General features: G+C 37.4%; 1 protein-coding gene across 2 annotated transcripts in view; it reads right to left on the reverse strand.

Moving 5' to 3' along the window:
* Cnbd2 (cyclic nucleotide binding domain containing 2) overlaps nucleotides 1-19,010 on the reverse strand; it is a 73,552-nt gene that overhangs the window by 10,497 nt on the left and 44,045 nt on the right. For both annotated transcript variants that reach the window (XM_063248437.1, XM_063248438.1), the window contains exons 10-11: nucleotides 4,641-4,833; nucleotides 3,586-3,706 (exon numbers count right to left, since the gene is read on the reverse strand). In XM_063248437.1, coding sequence (XP_063104507.1) covers nucleotides 3,586-3,706; nucleotides 4,641-4,833 — 314 coding nt within the window. The remainder of the gene's footprint in view (nucleotides 1-3,585; nucleotides 3,707-4,640; nucleotides 4,834-19,010) is intronic.

The following is a 19,010-nucleotide window of genomic DNA, read 5'->3' on the forward strand; positions in this document are numbered from 1 at the left end:
AAAGCCCATGACAATGCCTCCCATGAGTCCAACTAGAGGTCCAGAGCCCACAAGAAGAACTCATGCCAGTCTGTTTTACAGATCCGTGCTGGTGAAGCCCAAAGGTCAGCGGCGGAAGCTAGAAAGTATATGCCAGCGGGGTGAAGAAGCTGTGCTGTAGGTTGAGGGTTCTACGCTGGAGCTGAGAAGTCATGCTCAAACCAAAGATCAGGGCTGTTCTGAAAAGCACCACAGCCATCCTCAGCAACATGGAGGACCTGACCTCCTCCCAACAATAAGAACAGTCAAGTACATGCCAGAAAGCCAGCATGATGAGTTTGTCCTGGAGATTAAATGGCACACATCCCCGCTCTGGAGCCAGAAAGCACTGCTCATGTAAGGACCAGAGTTCCCCCAAAGTGAACTGCAGCCACTCTCAGCGACAAGGTCCTGAGCTCCTCTGATGACAATGGCTGAACTCACACTGGGGCTAGTCATGATGAACTCCTCCAGGAGAACAAATGGCTCAAACAGCAACATGTAGGAGAACCCACAATGCCTAGCTTCTCCTTCTCCATGTCTCTATTTATGCTGGCAACTTTCCTCAGGTGGAACATCTATGCTCAGCACCATGCTGATTGAATTTAGCTGGCGTTAAGTTGACCACCAGTTTTTAATCCATAACAACTTGTCAGAATTAAATTACTGCACACAGTTCACATATAAGGAACAGTGAGTTATGTTCTTCCTCCTTGAGGGCTGGGCAGCTGCATAAATTATTTGCTTTTATTCTATAGAGATTTGTCTCTTTTCGTTCACTCACTATTTCTTCACTATTTATGTATTTATATCAATATGCATTAATGGATGTTTATTTCATACTACGGGTTTATAATATAATAGTGCTTAATTTTGTTGCTCAAGTTACTCCCGCTTTGACCACTGAGAGCTTTTTCAGCTGGCCCCTGTGTCCTTTTGATATGCCCCCATCAATGGCATGTTCCTCCCCCAGACTTATTTTTAAGTACTACTAAATGCTCTAAGCTCATCTTGCATATTTCTGGTTCCAGTTCTAGAAATAACCATTTCTCCAAGGAGCCCTTGCTCCTTTCGTTGGGAAATGTTGTTAGAAGTAAAGATCTGTCTTTTTTTTGGATTGATCCAGGTAATGAATTAGATATGATACACAACAAATCAAAAATAAATAAGATTGCATCAAGCTAAAAAGCTTATGGATGGTGAATAAAACAATCAATGGAGTAGAAACAATGTACAGATTGAGAGAAAATATTTTTAAACCATACACCTGATAAAATATCTAAAATAAGTATGGAACTCAACTTAGTAGCAAGAAAATAACCCGATTTAAAGTGAGTAAAGACTTAAATAGACATTTCTCAAAGGAAGACATACAAATATCCAATAAGCACATGAAAAAATGCCCATCATCATTAATCATCAGGGAAACTCAAAATCTCCACAAGATCCTGAATCACAGTGTTATAAAATGGCAGCAATCAAAACATAAAAATAGGGCCAACGATATAGCTCATCAGCACAGCACCTGCCTGGTAAGTACAAAGTCCTGAGTTTGATTCCTAGTATCAAAACAAAAACAAAAACATAAACATCAAATGGGAAAAAATGAACTGTACACTGTTGGCAGGAAAGTAAATTAATATGCTATCAGGGAAAACAGCATGGAGGTTCTTCAAAAAATATAGAACTATATAGGATCTCACAATCTCACTTCCAGATACATATCCAAAGAAGATGAAGCTAGCTCGCATGTTGAAGAGATATCTGCATTTCCTGTGGATGGCAGTGTACCAGCCTAAGTGTCCCTAATGGATGAATTCATAAAGATACACAATGAAATGCCATCCAGATTTAAAAAGAAAAAAAAAAAAGAAATCCTGTCATTTGCAAAAACATAGATGAACCTGAAGGACATTATATTAAGTGAAATAATGTAGACACAGAAAGACAAATACCACATGATGTTTTTTATATACATGGAATCTAAAAAATGTTGAGCTCATATAAGTACAAAGTAGAATAATTACCTGGCCCTGGGGGTGGGGCATGTTTTGGGGAGTCATTGGTCAAGGGATAGAAAATTTCAGTTATATTAGTGAAATAATTTCAAGAAATTCATTGTACATGGTGACTACAGTTAATAATTACTTATACTTAGAAACTGTGAAGGAATTAATTATTAAAGATTTTTACTATCAAAAAAAAAAAGCTGAGATATGGGTGTTAGGTGAGCTTATTGCTGTTGAGGTGTAATTTCTTTTAGGCCCTTTCATCTGACAAAGCAAAAGATATATGTATTTATACATGTACCTATAAATATTTCCATATGAAACTAGCTGTAAGCATATCTGAACTAAATTTAAGTTCAAATTGATATTTTGAACTGTAACCTATTATCATATTTATTCTTCTGGCCTCTCCCTCTATCTATAAATTTCCACTCCAGTGGTGAGAAATCTATCCCATAGTCTAGTATCCATTTACTTAATTGATTCATTTCACTATACATGTATAGCAGTATGAGTATTATTAATTTATACCACCATGGGAAAGAACTTTATAAACTAGAGTACAAAATTCATGTGTAGTTCTTTTGCATTTAGTCTGTCTCCACATGCTTCCACAATTACATTAACATTTCTTCCCCAGCCCCTTCACCGAGGTCATTTCATGCATTTGTAACCAGTGGACTCTTGAGTTATGACCAGCCTGATGTTTGAACAAATTGGGTTATTGCTGAAATTAGTTTTAACTTATGATCAAAGTCCTGAGTTAGGACCCAAATGCTGGCCATTTGTGCTTCCAGATGGTTTCAGATACAGATTTAACCCTTAAAGAGTTCTGGAAGGAATGTTACAACCTCCTTTCCTGTTTGGGATTTGTTAAGAAATTCTGGGTCAGTGCATTTCTAAGGACACTGAGATCTGCCTATAGACAGGACAGAAACTTCGAGGGCCGAGTAGAAGAGCCTGAGCCTTCAACTAACAACTTGAGTTACAACCAGCCCTTGGAAACAAATTGAGTTCCTAAGTCAAGGGTTCCCTATAGTTAGATCTCTATATTCCTTCCTTCAATCCATTTACCTCCCAAATGATGATTTTTCTTTTTTTTCACAAATTGTATACATTAAGATTCACTGTCTTCCAGTATTCTGGAAGACTTAATATTTTTGATTCCTTGCAATTATCTAAACAAATAATAGTTATCTATAAAAAAAGTTTTATTTATTTCTTCTCAATTCTTTTAATACACTACTAAGGCTTTTAGTACAATAGAAGTGGTAAGGGGGAATATCCTTGCCTTACTACTCCAGCATTATTGTATTTTTATTTTTAATTTTATTAGTACATATTTTCAGTACACATTATTTATATTCATTTTAGGGAGCATACATCTTAATTCTTTTTATTGCCCTCCCTCCTTTCCTCTGACTCCTGGATTGTTTTAAAGCAGCCCCAACATTCATCACTTCATCTCTAAATATTTTGAAATGTATATCCTAAATATAAGGAATCTTAAAAAACAGAGCCACAACTGTATCATGAACAAAGCTCTCTGTACACTTACCACAATTTCTCCTTGCTCCACTCTGTGGATTTTCATGTAGGCCCCCACTGCTGCCTCCGTGGGGAGCTCACCAAACTTGGTTTTGAGCATGGAACACTGGACTGAATGAGAATACCTGGATCTGTTAAAGACAACTCATCTGTAACACAGCCATATCATAAAGCCCTGGATATTCAGTCCTAATATACTACCCACTGAGAATTCCCTTTCTGAGAGAATATTACCTGGAAGGTAAGAAAACTCAGAATCACAGTGAGAAACTAACTCCTGTTGTCAGGGAATAAGGAAGTATAATAGGGAGGGGAGTGGAGAAAAGGAGGAGATAGAGTCCTTATAAACCAGTTTTATCAAGGGGCTCAAGATCTCATGCAGCTAAACCTAACCTGCTTGAGCAAAGAGCTTAAGTCCAAGCAAAGAGTTCAGGTCACCCAGGAAAGGATTTGGGCTAAAGACTATTTGACTGACAATTCATATGGAAAAAGGAATATTTATTTATTTATGGTACTGAGGGCTTGAACTCATTGCCTTCACACTAAGCTACATCCTTAGCCCCTTTTTTATTCTGAGGCAGAGTTTCATTAACTTGTTGAGTTGTCCAGGCTAGGCTCAAACTTGCAGTTCTCCTGCCTCGGCTAGGATTACAGTCACGGATCGCCATGCCAGGCTTGAACAGATTGTTTTGACAGGGGTAAGCTACTGTACTATAGCTGCCCCCCTTAGTTAGGTAAAATTTTCTGAAGGAGCTCAGAGTCAAAAGGGCCCAGTAACACAGCGAGAAGATATTTCCTGCCTTTTTTCCTTACATGACTTGCTGAGGCCCTGAGTAAAGAAGTAGTTGTGACCTTAAAGTAGCCCTGTAAGTTACATACAGAGAATTCAGGTCCCGGGTTTCAAATCTAGGACTGCTGCGGATTGCCTCACATACACATCTCATCCATCCCTTTGGGGTTGGCTGACCTGTGTCTGCTGCCTCCACCCCTCACTGAGCACCTCTGAAAATCTGCCATGGGAGTCATATCCCTTGCCCCCTCCTATCTACCAAGAGCTGAGCTTACTTGATCTTTGGGCCCAGCGTCCTGGGGAGACTAGTTTCTGGGGTTCTGGTTTGGTTGGTTTTGGTTGATCCATTGAAGCTTATCCCTTGCTGCTTCCCGGCTTCCTGGAGATGCTGAAGTTTCAAAGAGCTAAAGTCTTGTACAGGATATGATTTGATCTGGAATTCCTTAAATCTCACCATAGGATCTGGTTCTGTTAGAAAAAGCACAGGAGGCCAGGGACTTAGCTCAGTGGTATATGCCTGCCTGGCAAGCACGAGGTATGAGTTCAATCACCGGTACCAAGAAAGAAAGAAAGAATAGCAGGATATAATATAGTAACCCACTTTGACTTTCTATTATCTTGATTTGAAGCCCTGTATTACTCTCACCATCTTGTTTTTGACTGATGTTCCCCTATTCTGTTTTGCTGGATAGTATCAGGTTCGAAAGTTTAGGCATCAGCTGTGAAGATAATGAGATTCATTATAACGCCCATTCTCGTTGACTTTTATCTACTTTTGAAGACCTACAATGTCTCCAATGGTTTGGTTTTGTCGGTTTTGTTCTTTACTGTTTTGTTCAATTGTATTATAACTAATGATATAGGCAATTCTATTAGAGATAGCGGGAGGCATTATGGTCACCATTGTTGATCACCTTGTATTATGTTTTTATATTATCTATTATGTCCACCCTTTTGACTTGACCGACTCTGTTCTGTTATGTCACATTTGGTTTTACTCTCTTCCAAAAAAGCAATAAGAACCGTGGGAGCAATGAAACCCAAAATGTGTAATAGTCATTATACAAAAGAGAGGAAAAGAAAGTGCTCTAAACTATATAACTGCATGTATATTTAAGTGTATAAGATAGAAAATGGTATCACAGAGTTTTATTGGATCATTGAACAGAACTGTTTGCAGTATCATTGTTGGAATGTCCACTCTACAAGCTTTAATTTTGTGACTTGAACAATTATTTCTAAGATGGCAATATGTAATCCATTAACTAGTGATTTCCTACTGTTCATTTTTTTTCTTCTGTAAATCTGTATAACTTGTACCCTTTCACTGTTTTTTTTTCTTTTCTCCTTAAATAAAATTTAAAAAAAAGAAAGAAAGAAAGAAAGAAAGAAAGAAAGAAAGAAAGAAAGAAAGGAAGGAAGGAAGGAAGCAAGCACGGGAAAATACATTAGTGATTCTTTGCATATATTAGACTGGTGATGGTGGTGAAAGCACCATAGTAGCCTGTATGAGACTTAAGAAAAACACTGTAGGGGCTGGGAATTTAGCTCAGCGGCACAAGCTCCTACCAGAAGCCACCACAATAGAGTGAAAAGTTGAAAATAAATTGTCTGCAAAAGGTAATTATTTTTTCTTAATTATTTTATATACATATATATACATACATATACATATGTTGTTTCAGCTTCTCACACTAAAGAGATAATACGGTTTACATATATGCATCTTATTTATTTCACTTATGAGTATGGTCTCAAGTTGCATCCATTTACCCATAAAAGTCTCCTGTTTATCCTTCTTTATGACTGAGTAATACTCCATTATATAAAAATACCACATCTTTTTTATTCATTCCTCAGTCGATGTGCATTTAGGTTGTTTGCAAGATCTAGCTATTACAAATTGTGGTGCTATAAGCATGGGTGCATATATATCATTATGGTATGATGTTTTTAATTCCTTTGGGAAGATACCTAGAATAGCTGGGTCAACTGGGACCTCTAGCCTTAGTTTTTTGAGGAATCTCCACAATGATTTCCATAGTGGTCTACAAAAGGTAATTAAATCTCATGGTATATCCATATAATTAAAATAAAAGATAGTTGCTTAATAATACCATGTAGACTTCTGCTTCCAGCCAAAAATTGAATAACAGGGACTGGCTTTTCCCTTCCACCTGAAACTATTAAAATACTGAACAAAATACATGAAAAACATAGCTTTTAAGACACTGAACAATAGGCAATGAAAGACAATCATCCCTGGAAAACAGAAAATAGAGGTAAGGTCTACCACTGCTCCCAGATAACTGCCCAGAGATTTTCTGTAGTGCAGGAGGGAAAACCCAGTAGCCATCAATCTACCCTAACTGATGGGATAGAATAAACAGTACAGGAGATGCCAGGTGGGATGATATATTCCTGTAATCTCAGCACTTTGGAGGCTGAGGCAGGAGGATTCCAGGGGTCAACCTCTGGAATACATAGTGAGGCCTTGTCTCAAAAAAAAAAAGAGTAAGGGAGAGCAAGGCAGCTGAAATTCACAAAGCCTCAGCAAGTGAGAGAGCTCCAAAGGCTACCAAGGGCTCCCCCTGAAGGCTCAAGTGATCAAATGCCTCTAAGGCAGCCCCACTTGCCTGTGTTCACATTTATGTAGTAGCTTCCCCTGAAGTGCAGGTTGGACTCACTTCTAACAAATAAAATATAGCAGGGGTGATGAGATTTACTTCTGTGATTATGCTACAAAAAGACTATCTTCCATCCTGGGCATGCTTTTCGTTGCTCTCTCTCATTCTTGAAGCAGCAAGTTACCACGTGATGAAACAGTCTGGTGGAGATCCTTGTGAGACGGAGGACTAAGGCTTGCCAGTCATCACGTGTCTATGACAGTGGATCCCTCTCACTTGAGCCTTTGATGAGACAACCCTGACAGCAGCTGCAACCTAATGAAGGATCTTAAATCAGGAGAACCAAATAAACTAAAACCAGCCCCAAATTTCTGACCCACAGAATTTGGGAGACAATAAGTGTGATTTACTAATGTACCATCCAAGGCTTGGGGGGTGGGTCACCCAAAGTAATGAGAGGGATAAATCATCAGATCTCACACAGGATCTCCTGTTCCTACTAACAAGAACAGAAAACCTCCCAAGTCATGGGTACTGTGGAATACTCAGAATGGTTTTACTTCATGAATGAGATAAAAAATTAGCCTTATATTAAACACTGCTCTGATTTCACCTTCAAAGAAGCTATGAAGCTTTCCAGCTTGAAAAGATTAAAATATTTCCAAGTAAATTAGCTGCATTCTACAACAAAATTCAGGATATTTACAGGAATAATAAAATACTCACATTTTGTAACATCCTAATAAAAACTACCAAGCATTAAAAATTTTTAAAAAATAGACCACATAAAAACAAAAAACAAGGAACTGAAACTGACCCAGACATGACGGAGATGACAGAATTAGTACCCAGGGTATCAGCTATTATAACTAAATTTCAAAGAGAAAACACTGTGTGCATTAAGTAGAGACCTAGAAATTATGCTTTCTAAAAAGACCCTAATTAAACTTGAGGATGTGAAAACCACAATATCTGAAATGAAAAACACATTAGATTGTATTAATAGATTTTTTTTGTGGTAGTCTCTAATGTTTTTTTAAAATTTTATTTAAGGAGAAAAAAAAGCAGAGAAAGGGTACAAGTTATACAGATTGACAGAAAAAAATAAACAGGAAATCACTAGTTAACGGATTACATATTGTCATCTTATAAATAATTGTTCAACCCACAAAACTAAAGCTCACAAAGTGGACATTCCCACAGTGAGACTGCAAACAGTTCTGTTCAATGATCCAACAAAACTCAGCAATATCATTATCTATCTTATACACTTAAATACACATGCAGTTATATTGTTTAGAGCACTTTCTTTTCCTCTCTTTTGTACAATGACAATTACACATTTTGGGTTTCATTGCTCCCACAGTTCTTCTTACTTTTTTGGAAGAGAGTAGAACCAATGTGACATAACAGAACAGAGTCAGTCAAATCAAAAGGGTGGACATAATAGATAATGTAAAAACATAATACAAGTGATCAACAATGGTTACCATAATGCCTCCGCTATCTCAAAAAGAATTGCCTATATCATCAGTTATAATAAAATTGAACAAAACAGTAAAGAACAAAACCAACAAAACCAAAACATTGGAGACATTACAGGTCTTCAAAAGTAGATAATAGTCAACCAGAATGGGCGTCATAATGAATCCCACTATCTTCACAGCTGTTGCCTGAACTTTCGAACCTGGTACTATCAAGCAAAACAGAATAGAGGGACATCAGTCAAAACAAGATGGTGAGAGCAATACAGGACTTTAAATCAAGATAATGGAAAGTCAAAGTGGGTTACTATAATATATCCTGCTATTTTTTATTTATTTTTCCCTTAATTAAAAGGATAAAAATAAAAAAGTAAATATTAAAATGGAGATTGACATAAAAGAGGGCATAACAGCAAAACAGCGCAATCAAAACATAACCATTTAAGCAGAATAGTGTTTCACCACAAGATAATTCCGACATAAAAGTAGTTACCATAGTGTCTCTTTCCTTGAAATCTTTGAGTATAACTTCGTATACTGTAGCATCAAATATATCAAAACAATGTAAAACCATTTAAGAGAAAGACAGTATTACAGGGTATTTAGAATCAACTAACAGAAAATGAACAATGGTTTCTGTATAATCTCCTTGTCTATAAAAGTTTTTGCTTATACTGTCATATATAATAAAATCCAATAAGATACAACCTGTTTAGACCAATGGAGACAGAACAAAAGCTTGATGAGACTTCAAAACAAGATGATACTAAATCAGTATTATCTATTAAGATGTCATTTTCTCCAAAATAGCTGTTCCTATCATCCAGTCTTCTCTGCCTCATTTCTGTTGAGCTCTTTTTCTGTCATTAGTTGTCAGTTTGTCTTCTTCATTTTATTTTCTGCTCCATTCATTGTGGCCTCTCTGCCACTATTTCTGGATTCTTTGTATTTTTCTTTTTTAGAATATCCTGCAGTATTCTCTGTAGAGTTGAATTGGTGGTTGCATATTCCCCTAGTTCCTCTTTATCCTGGAAGCACCTTGTTTTTCCATCAATTTCCAGGGATAGCTGTGCAGGATATATCAATCTTGGCTGGAGATTATTATCTTTCAAAGCTTGAATTATTTCCCCCCATGCTCTTCGTCATTTGATGGTTTGTGCCGAGTAATCTGCTGTAATTCTGATGGGTGTTCCCTTGTAAGTGATCTGTTTCTTGTCTCTGATGGCTTTTAATATTCTATTCTTGTATTGGATTTCTGGAATTTTAATTACTATAGGCCTGGGTGTTGCTCTGTTTGGGTTGTAGGTGGCTGGGGTCCTGTATGCTTCATACAACTGAGTGTCTTTACCTTTTGCTAAATTAGGAAAATTCTCCTGGATTATTTCTGTGAGTAGCTTTTGTAGTTCATTAGTTTGTGTCCCTACTTCTTCTTTTATGTTCTTAATTCTTAAGTTATAGATCCTCTTATCATCTTCTAGTCTTTGTATTATTGCTGTTTGTTTATTTGTTATTTTTAAGAAGTTTTTTGTTTCATGCTCCCATATTACAAATCTGCCCTCCAGTTCAGATAGTCTGTCCTTAGTTTCTTTCAAGCTGTTATACCAGTTTTCGATAGAGTTTTTAGTTTCCTGGTAATCTCTTTGAACCTGCTTCACGTATTCTATGCTTTCTCTATTTTCTCCATCAAACAATTCTCCTCTTTTTTTCTGTTCTTCCATTCCACCATCTGTTTTTTCTTGGGTGGTGCTTAGCATTTCTCTAACTATTCTGCTTATGTCTAGCTTCAGGTCATTAATAACTTCATTCCTGAACTTGTCTATGATGCTCTGGAGATAGCGCTTTATATCTATTGGTGCTGTGTTTGCTATTGCCTCTTTCTCAGGATTGGGGGCCGAGGAGCCTTTCTTGTTGCTGCCTCTTCCCATATTCTTTGTTCCTTATATATGCAAGTGTATATTGGAGGCCCAGCTTCCTTCTCTGTCAACACAGTCTGATTGAATTGCGTAGGCTGGGTGTTCCCACCCACTGCAGCACACCAGGAAGTTGCAGACCAGGCAGCCTATGCGGGGCCCGCCCCTCCTTGTCAATCTACCTTCAGGCGCTGGGACCTGGGCTGTGCTAGCCTACTGGGTCTCAGCCAGCAGCGTCACATAAGCTAGGCACTGCTCACCACTCCTGCTTGAGAGGGGGATACATGACTGAAGTCACTGCAGCGCCCTGTTCCCGCAAGTCTGCCTGGTCCCAGAATGTCCTCTGTTGGAGTCTCCTAGACTGTGGAAGAGTCCCAGTTTCTCTCACTCACCGCAGGTCAATGCACAGCTCCCCGCCCGTTCTGCTTTCAACTCCGTTCACTGATTCCCGTTCTCAGAACTTTCCTGCGTCTCTCTCCCTGCCGGGCTGATGCAGACGCAGCGGCAGTGGCAGGAAACCCAAATCATGGCTTCCAATAGCGCAGGCTCCAGCTTTCACACTGAGGCTTTTCTGTTCCTGTTATAGCACCAGGGTTGCATCCCCAGTTGGTTTCTCTCAGCCCAGTTCATTCTTGGGTCAGCAGGGCATATCTCCACTTGCTTATGATTCCTTTCTCCGCACCATTCCTGGATTCTAAGCTGGGTCTTTCAGAAAGCCTTTGTAGCTGCTGCTATCTGTTCGCAATGTTCTCCCGGAAGTCAGTCTGTATTAATAGATTTAAAAATGCTAGAGAAAGTAGTAGACTTGAAAGCACAATAGAAACTACCCAAAATCATAGAAGAGTAAAAATAAACAGTATCACTGTGGAAAACCTTCAAGCAGTCCAAAGCAGAAGAGAGGAAGATAATGAAAAAGAATTGAAAAATAATAGCCAACAAACTCTCGATCTGACTTTTAAATTATAAATCCAAAGATCCAAGAAATTAAATGAACCCCAAACAAAGAAACCAAATAGATCACCATGTTCCCTCTCCATGGTGGTCCATCTTCTTTTCCTACTTTTACTTGGCTCAAACTTGTTTTGCAGAGCCTTTTTCTTTTCCTACCATTTAAAAACAGTAGCCATACTCCCAAAACTGCTATTCAGATTTAATGCAATACTAATCAAAATACTATTAGCATACTGTTACGGATTAAGAACTGGTGGTCAACTTAATGCCAGCTAGACTACATCAGCATAGCACTGAGCATAGATGCTCCACCTGAGGAAAGTTGCCAGCATAAATAAAGAGGTGGAAAAGGAGAAGGAAGGTGTTAATGCATTGTTGTGTTGAGGCACTGAGACATTGTGGGTTCTCCTATGAGTTGCTGTCTGAGCTGTTGGTTCTCCTGGAGAAGCTCCTCACATCGAGCATTGCTCCCTGGCTCCGGAGGGGAAGACGTGTGCCACTTGGTCTCCAAGATGAACTCGTCCACTGGCTTCCAGGCATGTACCCAACTGTGATTGTCAGCAGAGGAGCTCAGGACCTCCGTGTTGCTAAGGATGGCTGTGGTGCCTTTCAGGGCAGCCCTGGTCTTTGTTGTGAGTGTGACTTCACTGCTCCAGCATAAAACCCTCGTCCTACCAGCACAGCTCCTTCACCCCGCTGGCATGGACTTTCTGGCTTCCACTGCTGACCTTTGGGCCTTCCTGGCATGGATTCCTGGTGTGAGTCTTTCTTGTGGGCTCTGAACCTCCAGTTGGACTTGTGGGAAGCATTGTCATGAGCTCTGGGTTTTCATCTGGACCCATGTGAGACATTGCTGTGGGATTTAGGCCCTGACTAAATAATCTATGTTTTTGGTGTTGTGGATAGATTTCCTGCGTTTTCTTGTGTTAACTCCCGGTGACCATTATAAAAATAATATTATAAACCCCAGGTCCTGATTCTCATTGTTCTCTGCACAACCTCTGACTACAACACATACCTCACAGATCTAGAAAAAAACAGCATTAAAATTCATCTGGAATCAGAAGAGACCTAGAATAGTAAAGGCAATCCTGGGCAACAAAGGCAAGGAAGTTGGGGATGTCCAAAGGGCAAGTGGAAGGTGTAAAAAGTTATTCTTTCTGATTCTTATTAAAAGAGATCTCTGTTAATTAACTTACAAAAAGATTCTAATTTATTTATGCTTACAAATGTAAAACCTGTAATAGAGTCATTGTAATTCAAACTGACCAAATATATTTTGAGTATACTCTAATTTCGTAAGGAATTTGTCTGTTAAGCTGTATATGTGTTTCTATGTCTGTCTAATCTGTACAGATCATCTATGTATGTTTCTTTGTTTGTCATATCCATAAGCAGCTTTTTTTATTTGAACTCAACAATTTTTCTTCTTTTTCTTTTGCATTTTTGAATCATTTGTTCAAAATCTAACATGGGTTATAGATCTAAAGGCATGCTTCCACCTGAGTTGCCAGCTGGTCAAAATGATGCTATAAATGGTTATATAAATTTAATGTATACTGTTATTTATGTATCATGACTTGAGAGTCTCTCATTGTTCAGAAATACTATGTTAAATGTTGTGACTGGGTTTTCATAAGTCACCAAAGCTTTATTAAGATAAACAATTCGGAGGGATACAATGATATTCTTGAAGCTGTATGACTGTATTTGAATAAATGTAATTTGAGTTTGGACAAGAAAAAAAGATAATTAAAAATCCTTTGGGGTATGGAGAGACTATTGGACAGGATATCCTTTTGGTTAATAAAGACCAGCTGCCTAGATAAAGTCACTTTTCAGTCCTTGTTAATTAATAGGAGATCCTAATAATCTCCATAGCTTTTTGAGAAACACCCTAATAAATGTTAAAATGTTATTGTAAGGGGATGGGGATTTAGCTCAGCGGCATAAGCGTCTGCCTTGCAAGCAGGCAGTCGTGAGTTCGATCCCTGGTACCGATAAAAAGGAAAAAGACAAAAAAAATGTTATTGTAATGTTTACACTGGTTATCATCAAAAAGTTAAATTTTCTAAAAGTAACACGTAAGGTTTTTCATAAAAGATGCTCTTGTTACAGACTAAATTAAGAAATCAAGGTCTTCATATGGTTGTGACAATTGACTGTTGTTCCTGTGTTGAATTAAATGTATTCATGCCTTCAGATTTATGGTCTTCCAAAATATAAAACAGGAATTGTTTACAGTGGATAGACTTTCTTTCAGATTCAGACCTCTGCCTTTAACAAAAACTTATGTGATGTACATCTCCCCAAAGGTCTACAAGTTAAGTAAAAGCTTTTTATTTATTAGATAGGAATGACTGACCAAAAGGCGTATTTTATATCAAAATGGAAATTCAGGTTGCTACAAAATGTCATAATTGGCCAGGGATTTAGCTCAGTGGCACAAGCGCCTGCCTGGCAAGTGCAAGGTCATGAGTTCAATCCCTGGTATAAAACAAAACAAAACAAAAATAAAATATCATAATTGTTACACTATAATATTATGTATAGTTTTGATTTCTAATTTTCTGTTTGAAATATGTAACTGTTAACATTCTATACAGATTTAAATATTATAGCATCCATGATTGATAAAAATAATGGTTGTATTTTATGTTCTAAGGTGCTTGATATTCAGAGAAGGTAGTAATGTTAAGCTTATTGACTTATTACACTGTAATGCTATCAATCTGTTCTTCTGGATGTTGAATAACTGAGGTTTAGGGACCAAAAACTAGAAAGATAGATGGGCTAAGAGGGCAGCCAATATTTTGGCTCCAGCCCTCTAAGGTCAATGAGGACCCAGGATACAAGAGAACTTCTGTAGTGACATCCTATAATTCTGAGAGTCCTTGGTCTTCTACTCAAGATTATAGGACCACAAAAATGTGTGATCTACAATATGTAATATTTCTAAAGAGAGTCACTAGGAGAAGAAAAATCTCCCAAGCTTTCACAAAAACCAACTTGGTAAAGCAATGGCCATGACATCCTGATGGCCAACACTGTCAAGAACTGAGAGGCACTCTCTATGGTTCCAAGGCAAATCCTGAAGGGACTTAACTGAGCGTGATAGTTAGCAAGAAGTTAATTTTAACTCTTGCAGGTCTCAGTTTAACTTGGTCTTGAACATTTGGCAGGAAAGTATAAGCAGATATGTCATAATAAGTTAGATAAAGGAAGAGGCTCCAATCTCTAGGCAGTTTCCAACTATCTCAGTAATTGACAACTAAGAATAAATTACAATAATGTCTGTAAGAAATCCTAACTGCTGCTATTACAAAAACAAAAAGGGGGATATACTGGAGATCATAAATTCGCAAGGGTTAATTTTGCAAACTTCCCTGAAGGATAAATGGAGGCTTAGATTATAGTATCATTCATTTGAGACTTCCCATTAATTCTTGGGATAGGCCAGCCTCTTCTACCCTCTAAAACTAAACTAAGACTATTAAGATGAAAAAGACGACTCCAGAGCAACATCTTTCTTAGCATAAAATCATCCCTGCCCTCTTGAGACATCACAAAATTATCCACTGCCTGATGAGTTACTGACCTCTGAATCTTCTGCTATATATATACCATATATTATATATATTCCATTGCATTGTACACATACAATAAATAGTGGCTGTTTTGGAGTATATGGGTCTTTGCTCATTCTGAGACACTGATCTTTCAGCTCCCATCACACACACACACACACACACACACACACACACACACACACACACACACAAATAAATAAATAAATAAATAAAATCAGAATGGTACTGGCAAATAAACAGACCTGGGGATCAGTGGAACAGAATAAAAGACATAGACACAACCACAAACACACTCAGCCACTTATCTTTGACAAAGGGCCAAACAAATTCAATAAGTGGTGCTGGAAAGACTGATTTTCTACATACCAAAGACTTACATTAGACCCATGCCTATCACCATGCACTAAAGTCAAAACGGATCAAATATCTAAATATTAAGACAGAAACACTAAATCTACTGGAGGACAAACAGGTAGAAATCTCAAAGACATAGGGGTAGGCAGAGAGCTCATGAACAAAAACCAAATTGCACAGGAAATACTTCCAGAATTAAAAATAGGATCTTATTTTATTTTATTTTGGTACTGGAAAACAAACTCATGATCTCACACTTGCCAGGCAGGTGCTTATGCCATTGAGCTAAATCCCCAGCCCAATTTTATTTTATTAAAAAAGTTTTGCACACTCAATGAAATCACCAACAGAGTGAAAAGAAACTCATGGGTTGGGAAGAGATTTTTGCCAACTCTGACAAAGGAATTCTTTTTGGAACATATGAAAAACTGAAAAAACTTGGACCCTCACCAAATTCAAAGATTCAATCCAAAAATAGGCATCTGAGATGAATACACAATTCTCAGATGAGGAAATACAAATGACAAATAAATATATGAAAAAATGTTCGTCATCACTGGTCATTCAAGAAATGTTAATGAAAACAATACTGAAGTTCTACTTCACTCCAGAAAGAATGGCTAACACCAAGAAATCAACAAATAACAAATGCTGGAGGGGCGGTGGGGAAAAAGGAAACTTTTACATTGTTGGTGGGAGTGTAGACGGTAACAGCACTGTAGAAATCTGTGTTGAGATTCCTCAAAAAACTAGAATTAGAGATTCTATTCAAACCAGCTATACCTCTTCTGTGTATTTTCACAGAAGAACTGAAAGCATCATATCTCAGCAAAATATATGCACCCATATTTTTTTTTCTTTTCTTTTTTTGTCTTTTTCCTTTTGATTGGTACCAGGGATCGAACTCACGACTGCCTACTTGCAAGGCAGGATGCACCCATATTTTGTAACTGCACAATTTGTTTTGCTTTTCAGGGTTTTTGTTTTTTGTTTTGTTTTGTTTTGTTTTTGGTCTTTCTTGAGACAGGATCTCACTGTGCAGTTCAGGCTGGCCTTGAGCTCACTCTGAATCCAGGTTGGTCTTGAACTCACAATGATCCTCCTATTTTAGCCTCCGGAGTTCTGGGATTACAGGCATATGGCACCACACAATTTATAGTAGCCAGATCTTGGAAACAACCCAAATGTCCATTAACCAAGTAATGGATAAAAAAGATGCAGTATTTTTATACAATGGAGTGCTACTCAGTTATAAAGAAGAATAAACTCGAGGCTTTTACAGGTAAATGGATGCAACTAGAGACCATACTCTTAAGTGAAATAAATCAGACTCACATAACTTTGTATATCTTCTTAACAAATTGTGGCTTTTTACTCTGACTGGTCTAAATTGTTTCTTTTTATCATAATTTTAAGTAATTTGAGTTTGTTATGGCTTGGTATAGTTTTAGTCATGTTTCTTTTATTTTTTATTATTTTAAATAGAAAAAAAGCATAGAAAAAACAAAGAGCCATCAAGCAAACAATCAAAAAAACAACAAAAGCCAAACTACCACTACAACAGCAACAACAAAAAACAATAGTGATACAGGATTTCAAAACACGATGATAGGAATTTAACAATGGTTGTTACATAGCATATTGTAATTTTCAAAATAGTTGCTCAAGTCACCAGATACAGACATGCAAAATTGATCGAACAATATGATTTCCCTTTGAGCAGTTTCTTCTCCTTCCATTATATCTGTTGTAATTTTTGTATCTTATTTTCAAAGTTATTCAAAGAGCTTATGAAAAACAAGAATGTTATGATGGTGCATGCCTGCAGGCTGAGGCAGAAGGACCATAAATTTGAACCTAACCTGACCAGTTTAATAATTCAGCAAGAGGCTGTCTCAAAATAAAAAATAAAAAATGGCTGTTGATACAGCTCAGTGTAAAGGCCTAGCTTCAGTTTCCAGTACCATAGAAAGAACAGAATAAAACAGAAAAGAAAAGAAAGAGAAAGAGAATGGTTTAGACTTTTTGTTAATAACAGTGCAAACTGGGAAACACAGATTAATGCAACATCTTTGAAATATTGAAAGAAAAAAATCTGTTAAGCTAGAATTCTACACTTAACTTAGCAAAAAATTGTTTTAAAAATGAAAATAAGGCCAGGTGTGGTGGCACAGGCCTATGATCCTAACATTTCAGGGAGCTGAGACAGGATGACTGCCACAGAGTTCACGACCAACTGGGGCTACCTAGTCAGTTCAAGGCTTACCTGGATTGCAAAATGAGACCCTGTCTCAAAAAGGAAAAAGAAAAAAAAAAAAAAAAAAAAGAAAGAATTCTCCAAGAAGTGTGAACATATGAAATATTAAAGAAAGTACTTCAGGAAGAAGAAAATAGCACTTCATGAAAATCTGGATCCACACAAAGAAATAAAGATCATTTTAAAAATGATAACCATGTAGAGGTTAATAAAAAAGACTTTTCTGTGGGGCATAGTGGTGCACACCTGTAATTCCAGCACTCAGGAAGTTGAGGCAAGAATATCATGGTGAGTTTGAGGCCAGCCTGGGCAATGTAGTGAATTCAAAGCCAGCACAGTGAAACCCTGTCTCAAAAAGACCCCCCCCCCAAACTTTTTTTTAATTTTAAGAAAAATTTTCTTATTACTTAAAAATATTTTTAAATGATTGTTTAAAAGAAAAGTAATAACTACATACTTTAAGGTTTTTAACATATGAAAGTAGGATGTCTGACCATGACACCATATCTTACAGGAAAGAAATGGAAATATACTGTGAAAGGTTCTGATTCCATATGCGAAGCAGTAGGATATCACTTGTAGGTAGACTGTGCTAAGTTAAATATACAAAAAAACATAAAACAATCATCAAAATAACACAACAAAGAAACAGCAAATAAGCTAAGAAATAAGATAAAATACAATCATACAAAATAATCATAAGGCAGAGGAAAAAGTAAAAGGAAGATTGTGGAACAATAAAAAATAAATAGCAAAATGGTAGACTAAAACCCAACCACAATCAATAATAATGTTAAATATAAATGGTCTAGACATCTCAATACAAAGGCAGAAACTGTCCAAATGGATTTAAAAAGTAAAAATAAAGCAAGATCCAAAAACATATTGACCTCTCCCCAACCTTTTTTGGTACTTGAGGAACCCAGGGCCCCCCTCAGAGATGTGTTCTGCCTCTTCCCCCACTAGGTATGTAACTTTTTAAGTTTTGAAACAGTGTCTCACTAGGTGGCTAAATTTCTCACACTAGACTCATATTTGGATTTCTCCTGCCTCAGTTGCCCAGAGTGCTAGGAAAATAGGCCTGCACCACCATCCCCCATTTGTAAGAAAGCATTTTGGCTAGACATTGTGGTGCATACCTGCAATCTCAGCACTTGAGCAGCTAAGGCTGGAAAACTGAATTCAAGACTGGCCTGAACTATACAACAAACCCTGTCTTACCAAAACAAAAGAGGAAATAGAAAAAAATTTTAAAAACCCACTTTAACCAGATGCAGGTGTAGTTACCTGTAGTCCCAGGTACTCAGGAAGCTAAGGTGGGAGGATCACAAGTTCAAAGTCGGCCAGACCACATAGTGAGTTCAAAGCCAGCCTTACCTACTGTTGTAGTCTGGGGTTGTACACAGAGAACAATTCAGATCAGGACATGGAGTTTATAATATTTTTATAATGGTCACCGGAAGTTAATACAG

The sequence above is a fragment of the Cavia porcellus genome, unplaced genomic scaffold (assembly GCF_034190915.1).
Source record: "Cavia porcellus strain 051 isolate PalLab524CR breed Dunkin Hartley unplaced genomic scaffold, mCavPor4.1 scaffold_5, whole genome shotgun sequence".
Taxonomy (NCBI): Eukaryota; Metazoa; Chordata; class Mammalia; order Rodentia; family Caviidae; genus Cavia; species Cavia porcellus.